Source organism: Nuphar pumila, chromosome 12, assembly GCF_984573655.1.
Source record: "Nuphar pumila chromosome 12, dmNupPumi1.hap1.1, whole genome shotgun sequence".
Lineage (NCBI taxonomy): Eukaryota > Viridiplantae > Streptophyta > Magnoliopsida > Nymphaeales > Nymphaeaceae > Nuphar > Nuphar pumila.
The window spans coordinates 95,574,349-95,594,124 of record NC_143260.1 but is presented as its reverse complement, the minus strand read 5'-3'; the positions used below and the strand labels follow the sequence as shown (position 1 = coordinate 95,594,124).

Below are 19,776 nucleotides of genomic sequence, written 5' to 3'. Positions count from 1 at the left end.
TCTAAAAGGACAACCAGATTTGTATAAAAAGATTCATAAGATTGTCTCAAATAGATGGGACAGAATGAATGCGCCTCTCCATAATCTAGCCCACATGCTTACTCCAAAATATTACGAGTCGGAGTATCTCAAGATCCCAGCAGCAGGAGGGGTCAAACCAGTTTTTCCTGGTAAAAATTGTATTATATCTATTTAATAAAGTTTAAAATTTAACGATTTAATTATTTTATTATTTTATTTGCATTTTCTTGTTATAGTTATTAAATATTTTTTTTTGCAGAAAAGGATAATGATATCTTAGATGGTGCAATGCTCGCGCTTGAAGTGATATCTGTTGAAAATGAAGAGCTATCTACACTTTATAGGTCACAACTTATGGCTTTTGCATCAAGAAGTGGAAGATTTAGCCGAAATGCAGCAAGAATAGATGCATTGAATCCTACAATGTCGGTGCTTAATTGGTGGCGTTTTTATGGTGGTGATACACCTGAGTTGAGAGCATTAGCTATTAAGGTTTTATCTCAACCTATTAGCACATCTTCTGCAGAAAGAGTGTGGAGCACCTATAGTTATATTCACAATGTTAAAAGAGATAGGCTCAATGAAGATCGTGCTGATACCTTAGTGTATATTCATTCCAATATTCGATTGATTGACAGGTATGATTAAATTATGTTGTACTTTTGTTTTGACATTTTTTTTCTTTTTTTCTATCATTGATTATTTATTACCATTCATATTTTATATTTTTGTTATAAAAAAGTGCAACAATCGCTACAAAGAAGGTCCTAGTCGAAAATGAGATATCAATCCAGAACTTCCTATTGTAGAAGAAAATACGTTGAGATTAGAGGACATGCGTTGGAGAGATTTGGATGATAGTGCACAACAATCAAGCACTATTTTCAAATCCAAACCCAAAGATGCACAAACAAGCGCTCCATTACCTCCAATAATTATACGTACAAATGAAGTTGAAGAGGATACAAATCAATCCAACAGAGCTAATAGAACTGCAGATATACAAGAGCGACCATCAGTTCCTCAAGGTCGAAATCAGATTGATCGTTTCTTTAGCAGGAGACCTAGGCAAGGTATGTTGATATTGTGTTTTTTATATTTTAAATTCCTAAAATTTTGGACATTTTAATTTTTTAACGTATTCATTATAGGAAATGAAGGAAGGAGTAGAGGACATGGTCGTGGAGGACAAGATACACGTGATGATGCAGAAAGTTCACGATCTATTGCTGACTTGAAGGGGAAGAGAAAGATGATAGATTAATGAACTCTTGAATTATTAATTATTTTTTTGATGATGTAGTTGGAGTAATCCAACTTAAAAACTTTTATGTTACTTTTTTGTCATGGTCTTGTAATATTTTGTTGGTTTGATATGTACTTTTATTTTGAATCTTGCATGATGAAATAAAGTAGTGGATTATGTTAATTTTAATTTTAGAGTTTAGAACTTTGTAGCTTATAATTTATAGTTTAGAAATTTATAGATTAAAAATTTAACTATATCTCTATGTAATCTTTGAGTTTATTGATTTCTCATTTTCTATGTTGCAAAGATGACAAGATTTACAACAATCACAACATCAAATAACAAGTCATCTGATTCTTTCGTTGAAAAAGGTACACTTTTTAATCAAATTTAATTGTTTTCTTAATGCATTATTTAGTGCTTGCATGCATTTGCTAAATGGTTGCAACACGAATGCGAATTATGATCTTCTCTTGATGTATGATTTTTTAAATGCTTGACAGTTGCAATATGATGCATTTGTTAGATAATTACAACTTATATTATTTATTATCTTAGATACATTTTTATTTTGTTAATGATGACATAAATCTTATTTTTTGATAAAATAAAAATATATAATATTATAATTATATTTTCGCTTCCCTTTCGATTCTTATTCGCTTCCCTTTTGCTTCTCACTCGAATCCTATGTCGCTTTCTTCTTCGCTTCCTAGGTCGCTTCCGAGACGTTTCCTAGGTCGCTTCCGAGACGCTTCCTGATTCGCTCCTAAGTCCTCCCGCGCTTCCCGCTTCCTAAAATTTTAGAAGTGCCTCGCTTCCGCTTCCCGTATCGCTTCCCGCTCCCGCTTCCTCGACTGACAACTCTGGTTGAAAATGACTCAGAGCTTACAAATCTATCAACTGGATGTTTGGTTCTAGAAGAATGTCGCAACATGGATTGGTCAACTTCAAGCTGTTGATTGATTATGTGGAGAGGTTTGATTGACAACTTCACTTGCATGTAAATTTTTATCCTTCTCTCAGAATGATATCGCCTTAGAACATACACTTTAATGGGTTCGAACCGCCTTTGTCCAGCTGATTCTGACTTATTGTGACTGTCTTGATTTGAACCAATGGACTATCAGCCTGGTTGGATCGAGTAGGGTTTTCAGTTGCAGGAAACAAATCTTCTCCATGATCATGACTGGTAGTGATAATACTAATTCCATGCTGTGAGGGACCAACAAAAGAAAAATCTTGTATTTTAAACTTCATAGGTTATTCTTGCAGTCTCCTTCAATATGAAGTTCTAACTCGTCAAATACAACACTTCAACATGGATCTTCTTTACTTAGTCTGAGGATTGCATCAAATTCTTCTTTAATGATATACCCTATGAATCTACAGATCTCAACCTGGGTGAACGAAGTGACTCATCAATGTAAATATAGCACACCCAACCAAACACCCGCAAACAAGAATGCTCAGGATATTTGTTGAATAGGGCATGATGGAGGCTTTTCATATGGCACTTCTATTGTCATGCGATTAATGAGAAATACTGCTGACACACATTTTGCTGAGGTGTGAGGACATGAGATTTCATGCTTGATTCCATTATCTAGCAATATTAATTGGATTCATTTGAAGTATATTCGCATCCTCTATCAATCCCGAGTATGTGATGGTGGTGGAAAAATGATTCTCAACATGGGCCTTGAAGTTCTTAAAAATGAAAAAAATTTCAGATTTGTGCTTACGAAAGAAGATCCATATATCTTGTGTACAATCATCAACATAGATCACATAGGAATGCGATTTGGACAAGGATTTACATAGGGTAGGTTCCCAAACATACGTCCAAAGGGAAGAAAAGCTCTTTCATTTATTGAATTGAAAGGTAACTCTTGAAAACTGGACAACTCAGGCATGCATCCATAGAATTGAATCATTTTTGTTGACAGACACTAGTCCATTTGAAGACAATACATTAATGGAGTCATCTTGACAATGTCCAAGGTGGTGATGCCGTGATTCCCTTAGAGCTATATTTGCACTATGAACTCAAAAAATGAGAATTAGTAATGTAGACCATGAGATAAAGGAACTTCTTGAAAGACAGAGAGATTCCCTCGTCTTTCTCCTTTAGTGTTTGTTTGATTTGTGTGAGGATTCTTCACAACAAAGGAAAAAACACATGAAAATTAGACTTGTCAACAAGTTTCAATATAGTAATAAAATTGTGTTTACGAGCATGAACAAGACCTACATGATAAATTGGGCACCTACTACCATCCTCAGTGATTATCTTTCCTTGGTAAGGGATCAAGTATGAAAATTTACCTGTCTTCAAAAATATGGTTTGCTGCCCCAAAGTCTACATACCATGATCCATCACCAGTGGACTGCATGTTGAAATTTAAAAATGAATGTGCTAGGGCTGCATGTTGTATACCTGTGCTTGTAACGGTATTTGTAGCTGAGGCTGATGTTTTTGAATTTGAAGAGTTCTATGTTGTTGCTTACCTCCCTTTTTCACTAAACATTATTGTTTGGATAATACCAACAGTTTGGATAATACCAACAGTTTGGATCTTGCAGTAAGGACAATATGAAATGTTATTATTTCTGTTGTTTGCAGTGGGTAATCCCATTACTACCATACCCTGCTTGAAAACTGCTTCATCTATTGCCTCGTCCTCTTCCACAGCCTGGATTTGGACTATTGTTTTCATAACTTCATGATGCTCGGCACTGGAATTTGATGATTTATTGTTATGAGGCACAATAATTGCTTCAGAATGTAAATGGAGAAGCCATAGTCCATCAAATGAAGGAATGGGCTCGTGGGACATAATGGAGGCTACAGTACTATGAAATTCCTGGCCAAGTCTATTAAGCACAATAGCAATGAGATGTGAATTGAAGCTGGACATTCTGTAGCTATGAGTTGATATGATATAACAGCTATTTTGTGCAAAAATACTTTTCAAGCAAGTTTTCACATTTCATATTCCAAAACTTGACTTCAGATGCATAAGTAGAGAGTCAAAGACCTTCAGATATACCGTGTGTAGGTGATTTCATAGTTCACGTGCAGTTCACTCAAAGGGAGCCTGAAGAAGAACCCTTTGGGACAAAGTAGAGGTAATATATGCTACCAGCTGTTGGTCATTCCTGTGCAGTTTTCATAATCAGGGTTCTTGAATGAAGTACTCGTATTTTCTTTACTTTTGCTATTTTCTGGGCATATGATAAATTCTGAGGGCATTGAACTAGTTCCACTAAGATGGCTCATCAAATTATGCCCTTCTACTAAGGGCACAATCTATTTCTTCCAGACCAGATAATTGGTGGAATCCAATCACTCTCGGATAAGTTGAAACCTATGTCACAATGATTCGTGGACTTGAGGACATGGGATTCAGATTTGACTCGGAAGTTCACAATTTTTTTCAAAAATGGGACATGAGGCTACAAAATTTTTAATTTTTTAATGAATAAAAAACTATTTTTTAATATTTTAACATAAAAATGGGTTTTAATGAAATAAAATTAAAATGTAATAAAATATTATAAAAAAAATAATGCCATACGTGTCAGTGTCCTTGTTGGCGTGTCCACTTGTGTCACCTCCTTGTGACATAGGTTGAAACAAGAAATGGGAATTGAATGTGGATGAGGCCATTGAGGGTCCTGAAATGAGTGGATCCTATTTTGGCAAAAGAACTTTCCATAATAGATTCAGATGGATTAGATTCAGATATGGACATTTCAATGCAGATCCAGGATCCATACAGGACCAGGTGTAGATGAATTGGATCCGGATAGGCACCTTTCAGTGTAGATCTAGAATCCAAGCAGGTCCAAATGGATTGGATTCAGATAAGGACCTTTCAGTGCATATCTGGGATCCTAACAAGTCCAAACAGATTGTATTCAGATAAGGACCTTTGTATGCAAATTTGGAATAAAAAAAGGTTCAAATGAAGTTTATCCTAATCCAGATAAGGACCTTTTGGTATAAATTCAGGACCCAAATGATATTCTGGTTTATAATGTTCCAAATGATCCAGTTATAGAAATCTAATGAATTCTAATGATCTATTAAAAAGTTTGTTAGGATAGGATAAGCTGCAGCCCCAAGAAGAAGCAATCACATACAAATTGTGGGAAAGGATCAGATCTATTGATGTCAGCAGTAAGATTGTTGGTGTTAGCAGAATGACATCAGCAAGCCTACTATAATGGTCGCAGTAAGATTTGAATACGATCTAACATAGAAATGGAGGAAAGGAAGAAAGAAAGAAGAAGAATAAAGGAAAAAGAAGAGAGAAAGAAGTAGGGAAGAAGGAATAGAGAGAAAAGGAAGGGTAAGGAAGAAAAAATAAGAACAAAAGAAAAGAAGATTGGTTGCATTGTGAGATCACCTAAGTCACAGGGACTCGGCAAACTGGGTGCCGCACCCGCGTCGATGCGACGCGGGTGCGGCACTCGGTGTGGTCAACGGGACCTTGGGTGCGGTCAACGCACCTAGGGTCATTTGTGTCCATTTTTTGAACAAAAAAATGCCCGATGAAAAGTGCTGATGTAATTTTTCTTCTTCCTTCCCCGTTCGGATGTCGACTGGCCTGGTGCCATCGTCGTGACCCCCACCACGCCTTCTTCTCCCTCTTTCCTCTTGTTTCTTCCTTCCCCTTCGTCCGAGTGCCGATTGGAGGCCACCACCATCGTGACCTGCCGTGACACCTTCTCCCCTTCCCCGTCAGCAGCCGGCTGGAGCAGTGCCATCGCCGACCCCTACCTGTCCTACGCTTCTCCTCCTTCCTCTCACGCATCCTCGTTTGCCCTCTTCCCCTCACCTTCTTGTCTTTCCCTTCCGTCCGAACGGCCAACAATCGACCATCGCGTGCCGCCGTCGTGACCACCACAGCCTTCTCCCCTTTCTATTTTCCCCATTCTTCCCATTCCCATCTCTTTTCCCCTTCCTCCGTTCAGGCGTGTCTCGTCGCCGTTGCCTGGATCTCCCGTCGCCACCTTCATTCCTCTCTTGTTTGGGCACCTATCACTGGAGGACAACGACATACTGCTGTCACCTGCTGACCTAGCTGAGCCCCATCCTTTACCGGATTCTCCCTTCTTTGTCTCCCTCGCAGGGCACTATCAGAGGTGCCTCCTCTGGTTTGTGAACCGCCTCCGTTCAGAATACCTAAAGCAGCTGACCCTGTTAGCATGCTTATGGTCCTCTTTTTTAATAGAAGTGCATGTAGACTGATGATAATAACGTTTATGTCTGCTGTACATTGTTGTGGCTAGCAACCGCCAGGACATGCTTTCAGACAAAAATGAAAGAAACTTCTATTAGTCATACATGCTAATAAAGTCCTTGCAGCTGCATGGATGTGCTTTTTTGGTAAAATCTAAGAGATGATTGCATCATATCATTAATGTAGAATAGAATTATAGATTGTTAATTTGATTTATTGCATGCATGATGAATGATATTATGATAATTGTTTTTTATTTCATTAGTGTTACTGTTGTTAACTGCTAAAACTTATATATATATATATATATATATATTTGCCGCACCCCCGCACCCCCGCACCCAAGTTTTTTGAAAGTGCCACACCCCCACACCCGCACCCATGTGACATAGGAGATCATCGAAGAAGAGTGTGGGGAAGAAGAAGAAAATAATGAATAGAAAGAAAGAGGGGAACAAGATAGAGAAGAAGGGAGAAGATGAGAGGAAGCAGAAAATGGGAAGACTTACAAGGTTAGGAGAGGGTTTTCATTGATTGCAGCCATAATACTTTTTCATATCAGCATGTCCTCAATCTGCAAATCTCAGCATGGAGCGAAAACTTATCCCGGAGCGACTTATCAATGTGGATATAACACACACAACTAAGAATGGTCAAGATATTTGTTGAACAATGCATGATATGGAAACTTTCCATCTAGCACTTTTGTTAGCACGTGATTAATGAGGAATACTGCTGTATGGAAGGCCTCTGTCCATGGGCTACTGGGTAGTTTAGTTAGATTTATCTCCACAATATGTATACATCTTTCTAACATACCATTTTGTTGAGGTGTGTGAGCACAAGTGATTTTATGCTTGATCTCATTATCTAGCAAATATTGCTTAAAATCATTTGAAGCTGTCACATAGGTGCGGGTGTGGGTGCGTCACGGTAATTTAAAAAAAAATTGTGTGGGGATGCACACACAGTATTCTAGGCATGATGGAGAACAATCTCAATTAGCTTTGGACAAATATTTGGAAGGTGATTCTAATGAAACTGCTTTGTTTGTATCTTAGATAATAATGACAGCCTCCATGTTCATACATCTGATAGACTTTTTGTTTCGAAAACAGTTCTGTGTTCTCTGATTCACTGTCCTTAGTTACTATCAAAGCAATAAGAGATGATGAAGATAAAGAGAGCAAAGAGAAGAACCGTGAGAAACTTTATTGAGGAACTATTAGATGAATACAACAATATATGCGAGCTGACACCTTTGTCTCATTAAACGACAAAAAACATTGACTTTACAACAACCCATGGCTAAGTGCATGGATATCCCTAAAAATAATAAGATGTACAAGGAGGGGTAGCACACATAATAGTAATTTATATTACATTCCTTAACACTGCCCCTCAAACTTGGGATGATGTGAATATGATCATTCCAAGTTTGAAGAGGAATGACTAAAACAGTAAAAAGTCTTCCATGGCAAACTCTTGGTAAAACAATTCGCAATTTGACTAGCGGTCTCAATGCATGACAAGAAGATGAGTCCATCCGAGTATGCTCTATGAGTGGGGTGACAATCTATCTCGATATGTTTCGTCCTCACAGTACTTAAGGTTCTTCACTATGTGAATAGCACTTATTGTCACAATGCAAAGGGGTCCAACTGTCAATTTGAACTCACATATCCTCTAACAACCATTGCTGCCATACAATATCTACAACAACCCGAGCTATGACTCGATATTCTGCCTTAGTTGTGGAAATGGAGACTCTTGGTTGCTTTTTATTTTTCCACGATATCAGAGTCACCTAAGAATATGCAAGATCTAGTGGTAGAATGTCTGTCCTTTGATATCCCTCCAAAATCTACATCACAACAAGCCCTCTACTTTAATACAGACGAAATAGAGAAGAATAAAGCATAATGCTAGTGCCTTTGACATATCTAATGATCCTTGGAACTGCTGCTAAGTGGAGTAGATCTAGGGGCACTCGTGAACTAGCTCACTGCATGTACTGCAAAGGTAATATCTAATTTGGAAATGGTCAAATAAATCAAGTTCCCTACTAACTGCCTATATTGTGGGATCATCAAGAAACTCTTCATCTGTATGCTTCAATTTGCAGTTGGCTTCCATGGGAGTATCCACTTGTTTTTTATCGTCGGCTAACCTGTCTTTACTAATCAAGTTTGCTGCATATTTGTGCTGTCTATAAATATTCTCTCTGAATATGAGATTTCAAGCCCTAGAAAGTACTTCAACTTGTCCAAATCCGTCATTTCAAAGTTTTTTGTCAATAGAGTCTTTACATTTTCAATGATAACTCTGTCATTATCAATGATGACCATATATATATATATATATATATATATATATATATATATATATATATATATATATATAACAAGAGTATGCATTGTCCTTTGTTGGAAGCAGTAACAAATAGTGAATAATCATGAAAACTTTGCTTGAAGCCCAATCTTTTGACAGTTGAACCGAATTTGTCAAACCATGCTCTAGGTGCCTGCTTTAAGCCATACAATGCTCTCTTTAACTTGTATACTCTTTTTTCTTTATAAATAGTTCCCTGAGGTAGCTCCATATAAACTTTTTCTTCCAGGTCCTTATTTAGAAAAGCATTCTTAACATCTAATCGCCACAAATCCCATCCTCTGACTGCAACAACTGCTAGCAATGTCCTCATTAGTGGTCATGTGAGCTATATGAGCAAAGGTTTCAACAAAGTCTATCCCATATTGCTAATTGTACCACTTGGCTATAAGATATGAACTTATCTTTGTATTGTCCCATTTGCTCTGGTTTTAAACTTGTACACCCACTTTGATCCAATCACATTTTTACTATCTAGCAGTTTGACTATTTCCCGGGCTTTCATTCTGTCCGGTGCTTCCAATTCTTCACACATAGAGCAGCTTTATCATAGGATTTAGGCTCATGATAAGTCTGAATCAAGGCTAGAAGGGCTTCATGAGTAACAAAAAAGGATTCATAAGAAACAAAACGAGGAGGAAAAGATTGTCGGGTACTTTGACATACCTAAAGAGGAAGAGAATGAGGATCCTTTGCTTGCACATTTGAAATCGGCTTGGGAAGGATTGAAATTGCTCATGAAGTTCTTTCTCTTCTTGATCATGCTGATCAAGAAAGGTTAGGTATGCCTAAGGGCCTTCTACCATAGGTTATCATTTTCTATTGTTCAAAATCTTCTAAGAATGGTACTAAAAAGGAAAATATAGGCTCTGCATTGTTGAAAATTTCACATGTTTAGAAGTCCACATCTTCTTACATGATCATAACATTGATAACCTTTTTTGTGCATCAACATATCCTATAAAGCAATAGTTTATAGTTCTAGGGGGCAATTTCTCTATGTTGAGTTGGAATTAAATCCATATTTGAGTAGGACCTAAATAAAATCCAAATCCATAAAAATTTAGATCCTAGGCCTTGGATCCAATCCGATCCAACTCCGGATCTATTTTGACAAACTGCTCAATTTTCAGAAAAACGAGATTTTCGGGCAAACCGAAACTTGAATTCTGAAAAACAAAATATTGTTGCGCTTAGAATTCCGAGACGCATCTAACGATATATTACACGCATAAAATTTCAAATTTCACCCAAAAATAACCTAAATTTCGCTTGAATTTAAAGGTAGAAAATAAAACTTTTTATCTCGTTTCTATTGGCTCACCTCGACCTTGTCGATGAGACCTGGGTCAAGCCCAGACTCAAAGACATCAGTCTAAAAATCGAGCCTCAAACTATTTTTCTCCCAGACTTGCCAAAATTTGAAAATCTCATATTTAACTAAGTGTGAAAATACACTATATTATAGGAAGAAACATGAAGGTCTGAGATCGAACAAATGCATAAATCAAGTACTTTTTAAGTACATAGAGAAATCAAAGAAGAATGATAAAAGAAATAAGAAAGAGACAATTAATATATATGAAAGATCTGAATACATGTTCTTAGCCTCTGAAACTGGTGAAGAGCTTGCCGCAGTTTTGCAAATAGAGGGACAATCGAGTAGTATCTTCGGCTTGAAGGGCATATGGATTTATATTTTCGAAGTGATCCAGAGAAAGGCAAGAAAACAAATAAACCATGTTAGAGAACCGCTTAAAAAAAATACGAGTACATTGATAAATGGTTTTATGATGCGGGAATACCTTTTAATACAACGAAGTTGCCTTCATTTTATAGTATGATTGAATCCATAGGCTAATTTTGACCATGGATGAAGCCTCCATCATACCATGAGTTGCGTGAACTAATTTTGAAGAAAGAAATAGAAAAAAAGATAGAGTTAGACCAATACAAATGCAAAATATGGATGCAATGTAATGTCAGATGGATGGACTGATACTAAAGGTCGAACACTTATTAATTTTTTGGTTAATTGCTCTTTAGGAACATTGTTATGAAAATCGGTTGATGCATCTGATGAAATAAAAGATGCAAATTTGTTTTTTAGATTGTTGAAGAAGTTGGGGAAGAGAATGTTGTTTAAGTTGTTACCGACAATGCCTCCAATTACGTCAAAGTTGGTAAATTGTTGATGGAGAAGAGAAAATATTTGTTTTGGATTCCTTGTGTTGCACATTGTGTAAATCTGATGTTGGAAGATATAGGAGAATTGTAAGATTTAAATAATATTTTTTAAAAAGAAAGCAATTGGTTCTATTCATATACAAACATACTCAAGCGTTGAGTATGATGAGAACATATACACAAAGGAACTTACATAGGCTTGCAGTGACAAGGTTTGCTACTAGGTTTTTGACCATAGAAAGTATATACAATTGCAAAAAAGGCTTGAGGTCCATGTTTATTGAAGATAATTGGTCAAAAAGTAGTTTCTCAAAAACATCAGTTGGTAAAAGATGTGAAAAGGATGAGTGATTTGGTTTTTGTGTAATATAATTGCAGATTGAAGCGAAGGTATGAGGAGCGAATGGGTAAATCAGATCTCAACCCCATCATCTTAAGAGAAGTTGAGAAAATGATGAGTTCCATGTAAAAGATGAGGCGGTCTTTGAAGATGACACATCACTTACATGGACTCTTGTTGATAAGGCATTTGGAGCGTTGATGAAAACACGTGCTATTAAAGACCTAAAGAAGAAAAGATTTGACAAAAGAAAAAATGTGGTGAGGGTAAAGGAAACTGGTTTTGCAAAAACTGAAGAAGAGTAATATATCAATAAAGATAATTTAAATAATGATGATGGGCTTTCAAGTTTATCATCTAAGGATTAAATTGTAAAGTTATTATAAACTTATTGAAGTTCTTTGACCCTTATCCTTTGGATTTGACTATTTTATACTTGAATGCACTTATGATGTTGAATGTGCTATATTTTTATGCTTGCTTGATTTTTGCCTTAGACATCTAAGTTGTTTGCTTGATTTTTTTCCATTTTTTATTAGTTAAGTTTGTTACGTGTGTGTAGACTTCTTGTCTAATATTTGCATGCCTATAATTTTTGTTTGGTGGTTTTGGCGACGCGCTGTACTCTATAGGCCCGGAGGCAGTGATAAATGGGCAAGGGTTGCTAGGTCGTCGCCCGGAAGCGACGCGTCACACCGGTGCCCGGGTGTGGTGTCAAATAGGCAAGGGTTCCCTCACTTTGTTGGACGGGTGGGGGTAAAGAAGTTAGTCCAAGACCATAAAATTAGGTTAGCCTCTTAGAACATAGGGTCTTTAACTGGTAAGTTGGTAGAGTTAGTAGATGTTATGTGTAGGAGAAAGATTGATATTTTATGTCTACAAGAGACCAAATGGGTTGGTGAGAAAGCAAAAGTGATAGAACCTTGGGGATATAAGATTTGATATACAGGAATAAATAGGAATAGGAATGGAGTAGGGATTGTTATGAGTCGTGAGTTTATAGATAATGTAGTTGAGGTCCGTAGGAAGGGTGATAGGATTTTACTTATTAAATTAGTATTAGGTATAAATATTATTAATATTATTAGTGTTTATGCACCTCAAGCAGGTTTAGATGATTTCATTAAGCGTCAATTTTGGGAAGATTTAGATGGAGTAGTACAAGTGATATCTTATGGAGAAAGGCTTTTCATCGGCGGTGACCTTAATGGGCATGTAGGTATTAGTACAGATGGATTTGAGAGTATCCATGGAGGCTATGGTATAGGAGAAAGAAACGAAAGTGGAAAAAGGATTTTAGATTTTGGTTTGTCCTATGATATGATCTTAGCAAACACTTGGTTTAGGAAGAGGGAGTCTCACCTAGTAACATTTAAAAGTGGGGTTAATACGAGTCAGATATATTTTTTCCTACTTAGAAAAAGAGATAGGGGTTGTTGTATCGATTGTAAGGTTATACCAGGAGAAAGTGTAGCTACACAACATAGAGTCTTAATTTTAGATCTTAGAATTAGACAATGCCGCAAAAGGGATAGACATAGGATAGATCTTAGAATTAAGTGGTGGGCACTGAAAGGAGCTAAACAAGGAAGGTTTGTAGAGCAGGTAGTTAAGGAAGCTGATTGGTGTCTCGAGGAGGATTCAGAATCAATGTGGAATAAGATAGCGGGTGACATGCGAAAGGTGGCTAAGGAAGTATTGGGTGAGTCTAAAGGCCGTGCACCGCTAGGTAAGGATACATCGTGGTGGAACGAGGATGTCAAATTAGCTATTAAGGTTAAAAGAGAGTGTTATAGAAATCTAAGAGTCGTGATAATGAGAATTTGGAGAAGTATATGACAGCAAAGAAGGAAGCTAAAAAAGTAGTTCAGAACGCGAGGGATAAGGTATATGAGGTTTATGACAAGTTGGATACCAAAGAAGGCGAAAAGGATATTTATAGGCTTGCAAAGATGAGAGATAGGAAATCGAGGGATCTGGGTATGGTTAGATGTATCAAAGATGAAACACAAAGGGTTTTAGTCAAAGATGAGGAGATTAAGGAGAGATGGAAAGATTATTTTGATAAGCTATTTAATGAAAGTCATGCTGAGGATCTTGGAGACTTCTTTATTCCTTTTCATGAGATGAATCGTGACTTCATGCGCAAGATTCAAAAGAAAGAAATTGTAGAGGCTTTGAAGAAAATGAAATCAAGAAGGGCGGTTGGCCCAGATGGTATACCTATCGAGGCTTGGAAATGCTTGGGAGAGAAAGGTTTAGAATGGTTGACAAATCTTTTTAACAAGATTTGGCGGACAAATAAGATGCCTAATGAGTGGAGGAAGAGTACTTTGGTGCCTCTATATAAGAATAAGGGTGATATACAAGATTGCACAAACTATCGTGGTATAAAACTCATGAGTCATACTATGAAACTTTGGGAGAGGGTGATTGAGTCTAGGTTGAGGAAGGTTGTCATGATATCGGAGAATCAATTTGGTTTTATGCCTGGAAGATCTTCTATGGAAGCTATACATCTTCTTAGACAACTTATTAAGAGAAATAGAGAGAGGAACAAAGATTTGCATATGGTTTTTATTGATTTGGAGAAGGCTTACGATAGAGTACCTAGGGACGTTCTCTGGTGGACAATGATGAAGAAAGGTGTTTCTCTCAAGTACATTAGTATAATTAAAGATATGTATGAAGGAGTAGTAACCAATGTCCGCACTTGTGGAGGGGTAACAACCAATTTTCCTATAATGGTTGGGTTACATCAAGGATCTGCTTTAAGCCCTTTCCTATTTGCTATAGTGACGGATGAGCTTACGAGATCAATTCAAGAAAATGTGTCGTGGTGTATGTTGTTTGTTGATGATATTGTTTTGATTGATGAGTCTAGAGCTGGGGTTAATGCTAAGTTAGAATTATGGAGACAGACATTGGAAGCAAGAGGTTTTAAGTTGAGTAAGAGTAAGACAGAATACATGAAATGTCGATTTAGTAAGCAACGAAATAGAGATGGGAGTGTAGTGAAGCTTGGTGAGCAAGAAATACCGGTGGATGATTCTTTCAAATATTTGGGATCTATCATTCAAAAGTATGGAGAAATTGATGGAGATGTAAATCATAGGATAAAGGTTGGGTGGATGAAATGGAAGAGTGCAACTGGAGTGTTGTGCGATCGTAGAATGCCATTGCGGTTGAAGGGAAAGTTTTATAGGACGACTATTAGGCCCGCTTTACTATATGGTACAGAATGTTGGGCTGCCAAGAGACATCATATTCAAAAAATGAGTGTAGCTGAGATGCGTATGCTGAGATGGATGTGTGGAAATACAATAAAAGATAAGATTTGGAACGAGGAAATACATAAGAAGGTAGGCGTTGCACCCATTGAAAATAAGATGAGAGAGAATCGTTTACGGTGGTTTGGACATATTCGGCGAAGGCCTAATGATGCTCCAGTTAGAAGGATGGAGAAATGGGAAAATATATTAGTTAAAAGAGGTCGGGGTAGGCCTAGAAAGACATGGATGGAGGTGATAGGAAAGGATATGAATGCTTTGAACCTCACCGAGGACATGGCATTGGATAGAAATGATTGGAGGAGAAGGATTCATGTGGAAGACCCATAATGATTTTCTTTTTTGGTTCATATCGCTGACCCCAATTATTTTGGGATGAAGGCGTAGTTGTTGTTGTTGTTTTATTTTAGATTTTTCAATGTCGTCCTCACCTTTATGGCATAAAGGTGATCCTGCATGGCGATACTGCAGAAGCATGGATAGTGTACTACAACCAGGGTCATCATTGTGATGTGTGTTTTGTGGTGCTATTATTAAGGGTGAACTGCATGGATTTAAGAAACATATTGCATGTCTTCGTGAAAAAGTATATGTATGTGATTCTCCATTTATTCTTGCCACTTTTTGTGCTTATGTTATTGCTGAACTAGAAGCAATTAAAAGAAGGTTGCAAAAATGCAAAGAAGGAAACCCTATCATTGTTCCAGATTCTGAAGAAGATGATGATGATGATGACCCACCACAACAAGCTCGATTACTTTCACTTGCCAAAAAAGGTACCAATATAAAGAGACGGTGGCGCGACAATTGGATGCAACAATAAGGTTTTTTTGTCCTAATTATTGGCCTATATAGTTTAGTTTTAGGATCTTTATAGTTTAGAGATGAAGATTAACATATAAGATGTTGGTTAAATGTGGTGTTTTTAGTTATCACGAACTCTCGGTAGCTTGGTTATGACTTATATTGTTAAGGCTTTAATTGTATTTAAATTATGTAGTTGCCTTTTATATACATTGTTAGTTATAAGTTGCATGGTTTGTTTATTCAATTGTTCATTTATTCTTCTTATAAGTCTATTGTTAATTTTTTTGTATACATGATTTTATCTTTTGCATATTGTTTATTCATATTGTTAGTTGAATGCTATGTCACACAGACTCTTCTAACAAGGCACCGCACTCGCGTCGCACCCGCATCCAGGCGGGTGCGACACTTGGACACAACTTCCTTTGTGTTAGGTGAAGTCAACCATACTGAGGTCTATTTCTATCCAAAAGTAGATTCAGTTAACCCTAATCAAGTCCATTTTTATCTATATTATATATATATATAAATACATAAATGTACACACGTAGTGTTAACTTAAAACTGTTAAAAATTATATATATATATATATATCCTCCTTGCACCCCCCGCACCCAAGTGTTTTTAAAGTGCCGCATCGCCGCACCCGCACCCGCACCCGCACCCGCACCCGCACCCATGTGACATAGGTTGTATGGTTTGATTATCCAATTGTTCATTTATTTTTATTTTTTTTGAGCAGGTTATCAGTTGCATAGTTTGTTTATTCAATTACTCATTTTTTCTTCTTATTTGTCTATTGCTTATTTTATGTCTATTGTTGTTAAGTTGTTTGCATACATGATTTTATTTTTTGTATATTGTTCATTCACATTGTTAGTTGTATGGTTTGTTTATTCAATTGTTTATTTATTCTTCATTTTCTTGAGCAAATTATTTAATATAATTGATTTATAGTGTTTGACGACATGTTATATTTTGTCTATTGCTTATTGTTGATTGATTTTATGTTGTATGCAGGTTTGTTATTAATTTTAATAGTTTGTTTACATATTTTATGTTTTTTTTTTATTTGAGGTAGTGCCTAGTCTGCCTAGTCTTTTTAGGGCCTCATCGCCTAGGCCCTCGCCTAGCACCTTTGACAATTAAGAACAGTAGCTGGGATTAGTACCTAAGGTGCATTTGTAGGTCTTTAGCAAGTCAGAGGAGTGCCCCACACGTTATGGGGAATGGGCACGTGATCCATAGTGAGATAACTCTGACTAGGTTGTTGAGAATGCAAAACCTCATTGTCCGGGCGTAGGAAGAGCTTGAGCTCTTTGAGGGAGATGACAACCAGCCTAGGGAGGCCTTGGTATTCACGCAAACTAGAGAGAACTAAACTAAAATAAGAGACTAGAGTCCTATTTTGAACGAACTCTTCCCAAGCCTAGTTTCTTAAGAAATAAAAAAGAAATTAAAGAAAGCATTGTTGGACTCTACCTAACCTCTCCTTCCTAGAAGGGAGAAGTCTCTAGAGAGGTGGGGACGTCTCACCCTCTTCCTCCAAATTAGCACCCCCTTGTGGGCCTTGCCAGGATGATCTTCTTTGTTTTGGCATAGACACGTCATCTAGCTTTCTTTTTTAGAAAGCTCATATCAACAACCATGTTACCTCCATGGGCCCCACTTGGACTTGGGAAACCCTCTTTCGTTGCTGAAGTGGCATCTGAATCCTAGAACCATGGATCTGGCGAGTTCTCTGGATCTAGGACCGTAACAAAAAAAGAATATATATATATATATATATCACCAATATCGCCGATTTTGAAAATATCGCGATATTATCAACTATTTTAAGGTAACCGATAATATCGGGAATATATCACAATATTTTCAAAATATCGCCAGAAACAAAATATCACGTTATTATCGTGATATTTTTTGAGATTTTTTTTATTATTTCAAGTTTGCATTTTCTATTTTTTGTTTCTTTTATATTTTAAAACCTTTAAAACATGTTTCTGTATTTTTTTTCTTTGAAAGAAAATTAATGCAGAACTTATTTTCTTAGCTTTTTTTTTTGTTATTTATATTCTTTTCAATTTTTTTTCGAGAAATCCCCTCACCGAGAAATTACCTTTAACGATATATATATACACACACACACACACACACACTAGTTAACAATCACCCAATCCCTACAGGTACATGCTATTTGCCATGGTGGATTGACATTGGTGCAAGCCCTAGAAGCTGGCTTCCCCCTTATCCTGGTAGGAACCACAATGCAAAAGGAGACATCCTTAGCCAGCTCTCCTGAAGTGCCTATCAAATTGGTCATGTTGCAGTTTAGGGACTGCCTCAACCCCTAACCAGCCATATAATGTCAAGCTTCCATCACCATCACCCTCTGCCTATTACCCTCTTTTCTTTGTTAGTTCAAATCTTATACTTGCCAAAGGCAGGCTAATCCCACCTAACTACAAGACAGACCCAGGTGGCCCACCCTAGAACAAAAAGAGTGACAATCTTCATTATTATCATTGGATGAAATGCGGGCTGGATCCAGCATCTCATGGCCGGTTAAATATAGGTGGTCAGTTAAAGTCATAAATTATTTGTTGGTTGTCCTCTATTTCAACATTTCACAAGATGAATAACTCAAATATTGTATATAGCACATGGGACTCACGACTTATTGCAATTTGATTGTTTATCAAGTTCTTCATTTGAAAAGGTGCCATGATGCTTTTCATTGACCAGGTTTGGTGCTTCATCTTTGCTTGGACCGGGAGAAACAACAAAATCAGAAGAGGATAAGAGGAAGGCTAGGGCAGAGAGGTTCACGTTTGCTTCTTGCTAGAATGTTGTGGTGATTTTTAAGGAAATCTGTTGCAAACGTAGCTTATGTTCTTGTTTTCTGGCCCTTCGATCGTTAGTAATCTGCTAGACATGCTCTGAATTCAAACTTTTACTTTGTTTCCCAGATTTGGGCTTCTTGCAAATGCTACAATTGATGATGAGGCAAAAAAGAAAGCTCGGCTAGCTAGATTTGCGCCTGTTACTAAGGTAGATTCACTTGAGGAGGATAAACGAAAAGCCAGAGCAATCAGGTTTGCAATTCTCCTTGGCTATGCTGATTATGTAACAACAATATAGTTTTTTTACTATTAATTATTATATTGAAGTTTGTGGAATATTGTAGTCCTATTTTATTGTTTCAGGCCAATTTCGGTTCTGTAACTTGTTTTCTGATGCTTTTATTTTTCTGCTTTTTTTTGTAAGATTTGTACCATGATGGTAGCCAACCTAATTGAGTGAATCCTGTTTCTAGAACTTAACAGTAGATAAATAGATTCTTTATTACTTATTTTTATCTGTTTTATATTTACGTTTCAGGTTTGGAAACCCTGCATCAAGTGGAAACTCAAAAGCAAATGACCAAGTCGAGACTGAATGTTAGGATCAGTGAGATATAGTATAAGGCTTTTACCTTTTGCACGATATTGCATGATCATCCTGAGGATCCACAATGAAATCGATCATAAGACAGCTGTGTTCTTAGGACCAGCCATGTGCTTTGACATGTAATGCTATTTTTTTTTGTCAGGAAGTGATTTTGCTTTCAGGTTTAACGCCTGCTAATTGGTCTTCAAGTTTCTTTTGTATTTCCTTGTATGCATGATGTCTTGGCAGATAACATTCTATTAATCGAAACTATTATCATCCTTAAGATCCCTTGCAAATTTATGGTTGTTTATGATGGCCCTTTTAGTATTCTTTGTGAGATTTAAAACATGTCTACATCAAGGCTGTTTAAATAATTTCTTTTGTGCACATTAAAAACTAAATCAGCGCAAGGTGCTTCAGATATCATGCTTGTTTTGTTACATATTTTACACATTGTCACAGATTCTAAATGTTTGTAAATGGAATCATGTATCCATTGTTCAATAGTGCTTGAAAGTCAAACGCCACGTGAGATGAGCAACTACACATTTGTGTCATTGAGAGTAAACTTTGGGTTTCACCTGTTTAGTGTCTCTAGTCTAGTCTTCTATTCTTCCCAAACACTCCTGCCAAATTGCAACAGGTTTTGAACTAGAGAGATTTCTGGCTGGCATGTGGTTTCTTTTTAGTAATATCCCATGCCAATAGATGACAAAGTAGGGAAAGACTGAATGGATATGGATTCTACGATATGACCAACAACCTTGTTTTCCAGTGGTTTGCCATCATGCTGTATCAGTTTGAGGT

The 19,776-nt window shown here is 36.9% G+C and overlaps 1 protein-coding gene across 1 annotated transcript in view; it reads left to right on the top strand.

Moving 5' to 3' along the window:
- LOC149821230 (uncharacterized) overlaps nucleotides 1-19,265 on the top strand; it is a 28,096-nt gene extending 8,831 nt beyond the window's left edge. Inside the window, exons 2-4 of the mRNA XM_089983627.1 lie at nucleotides 18,283-18,360; nucleotides 18,507-18,632; nucleotides 18,919-19,265. Coding sequence (XP_089839753.1) covers nucleotides 18,283-18,360; nucleotides 18,507-18,632; nucleotides 18,919-18,982 — 268 coding nt within the window. The 3' untranslated portion in view covers nucleotides 18,983-19,265. The remainder of the gene's footprint in view (nucleotides 1-18,282; nucleotides 18,361-18,506; nucleotides 18,633-18,918) is intronic.
- Nucleotides 19,266-19,776: the final 511 nt, after the last annotated feature.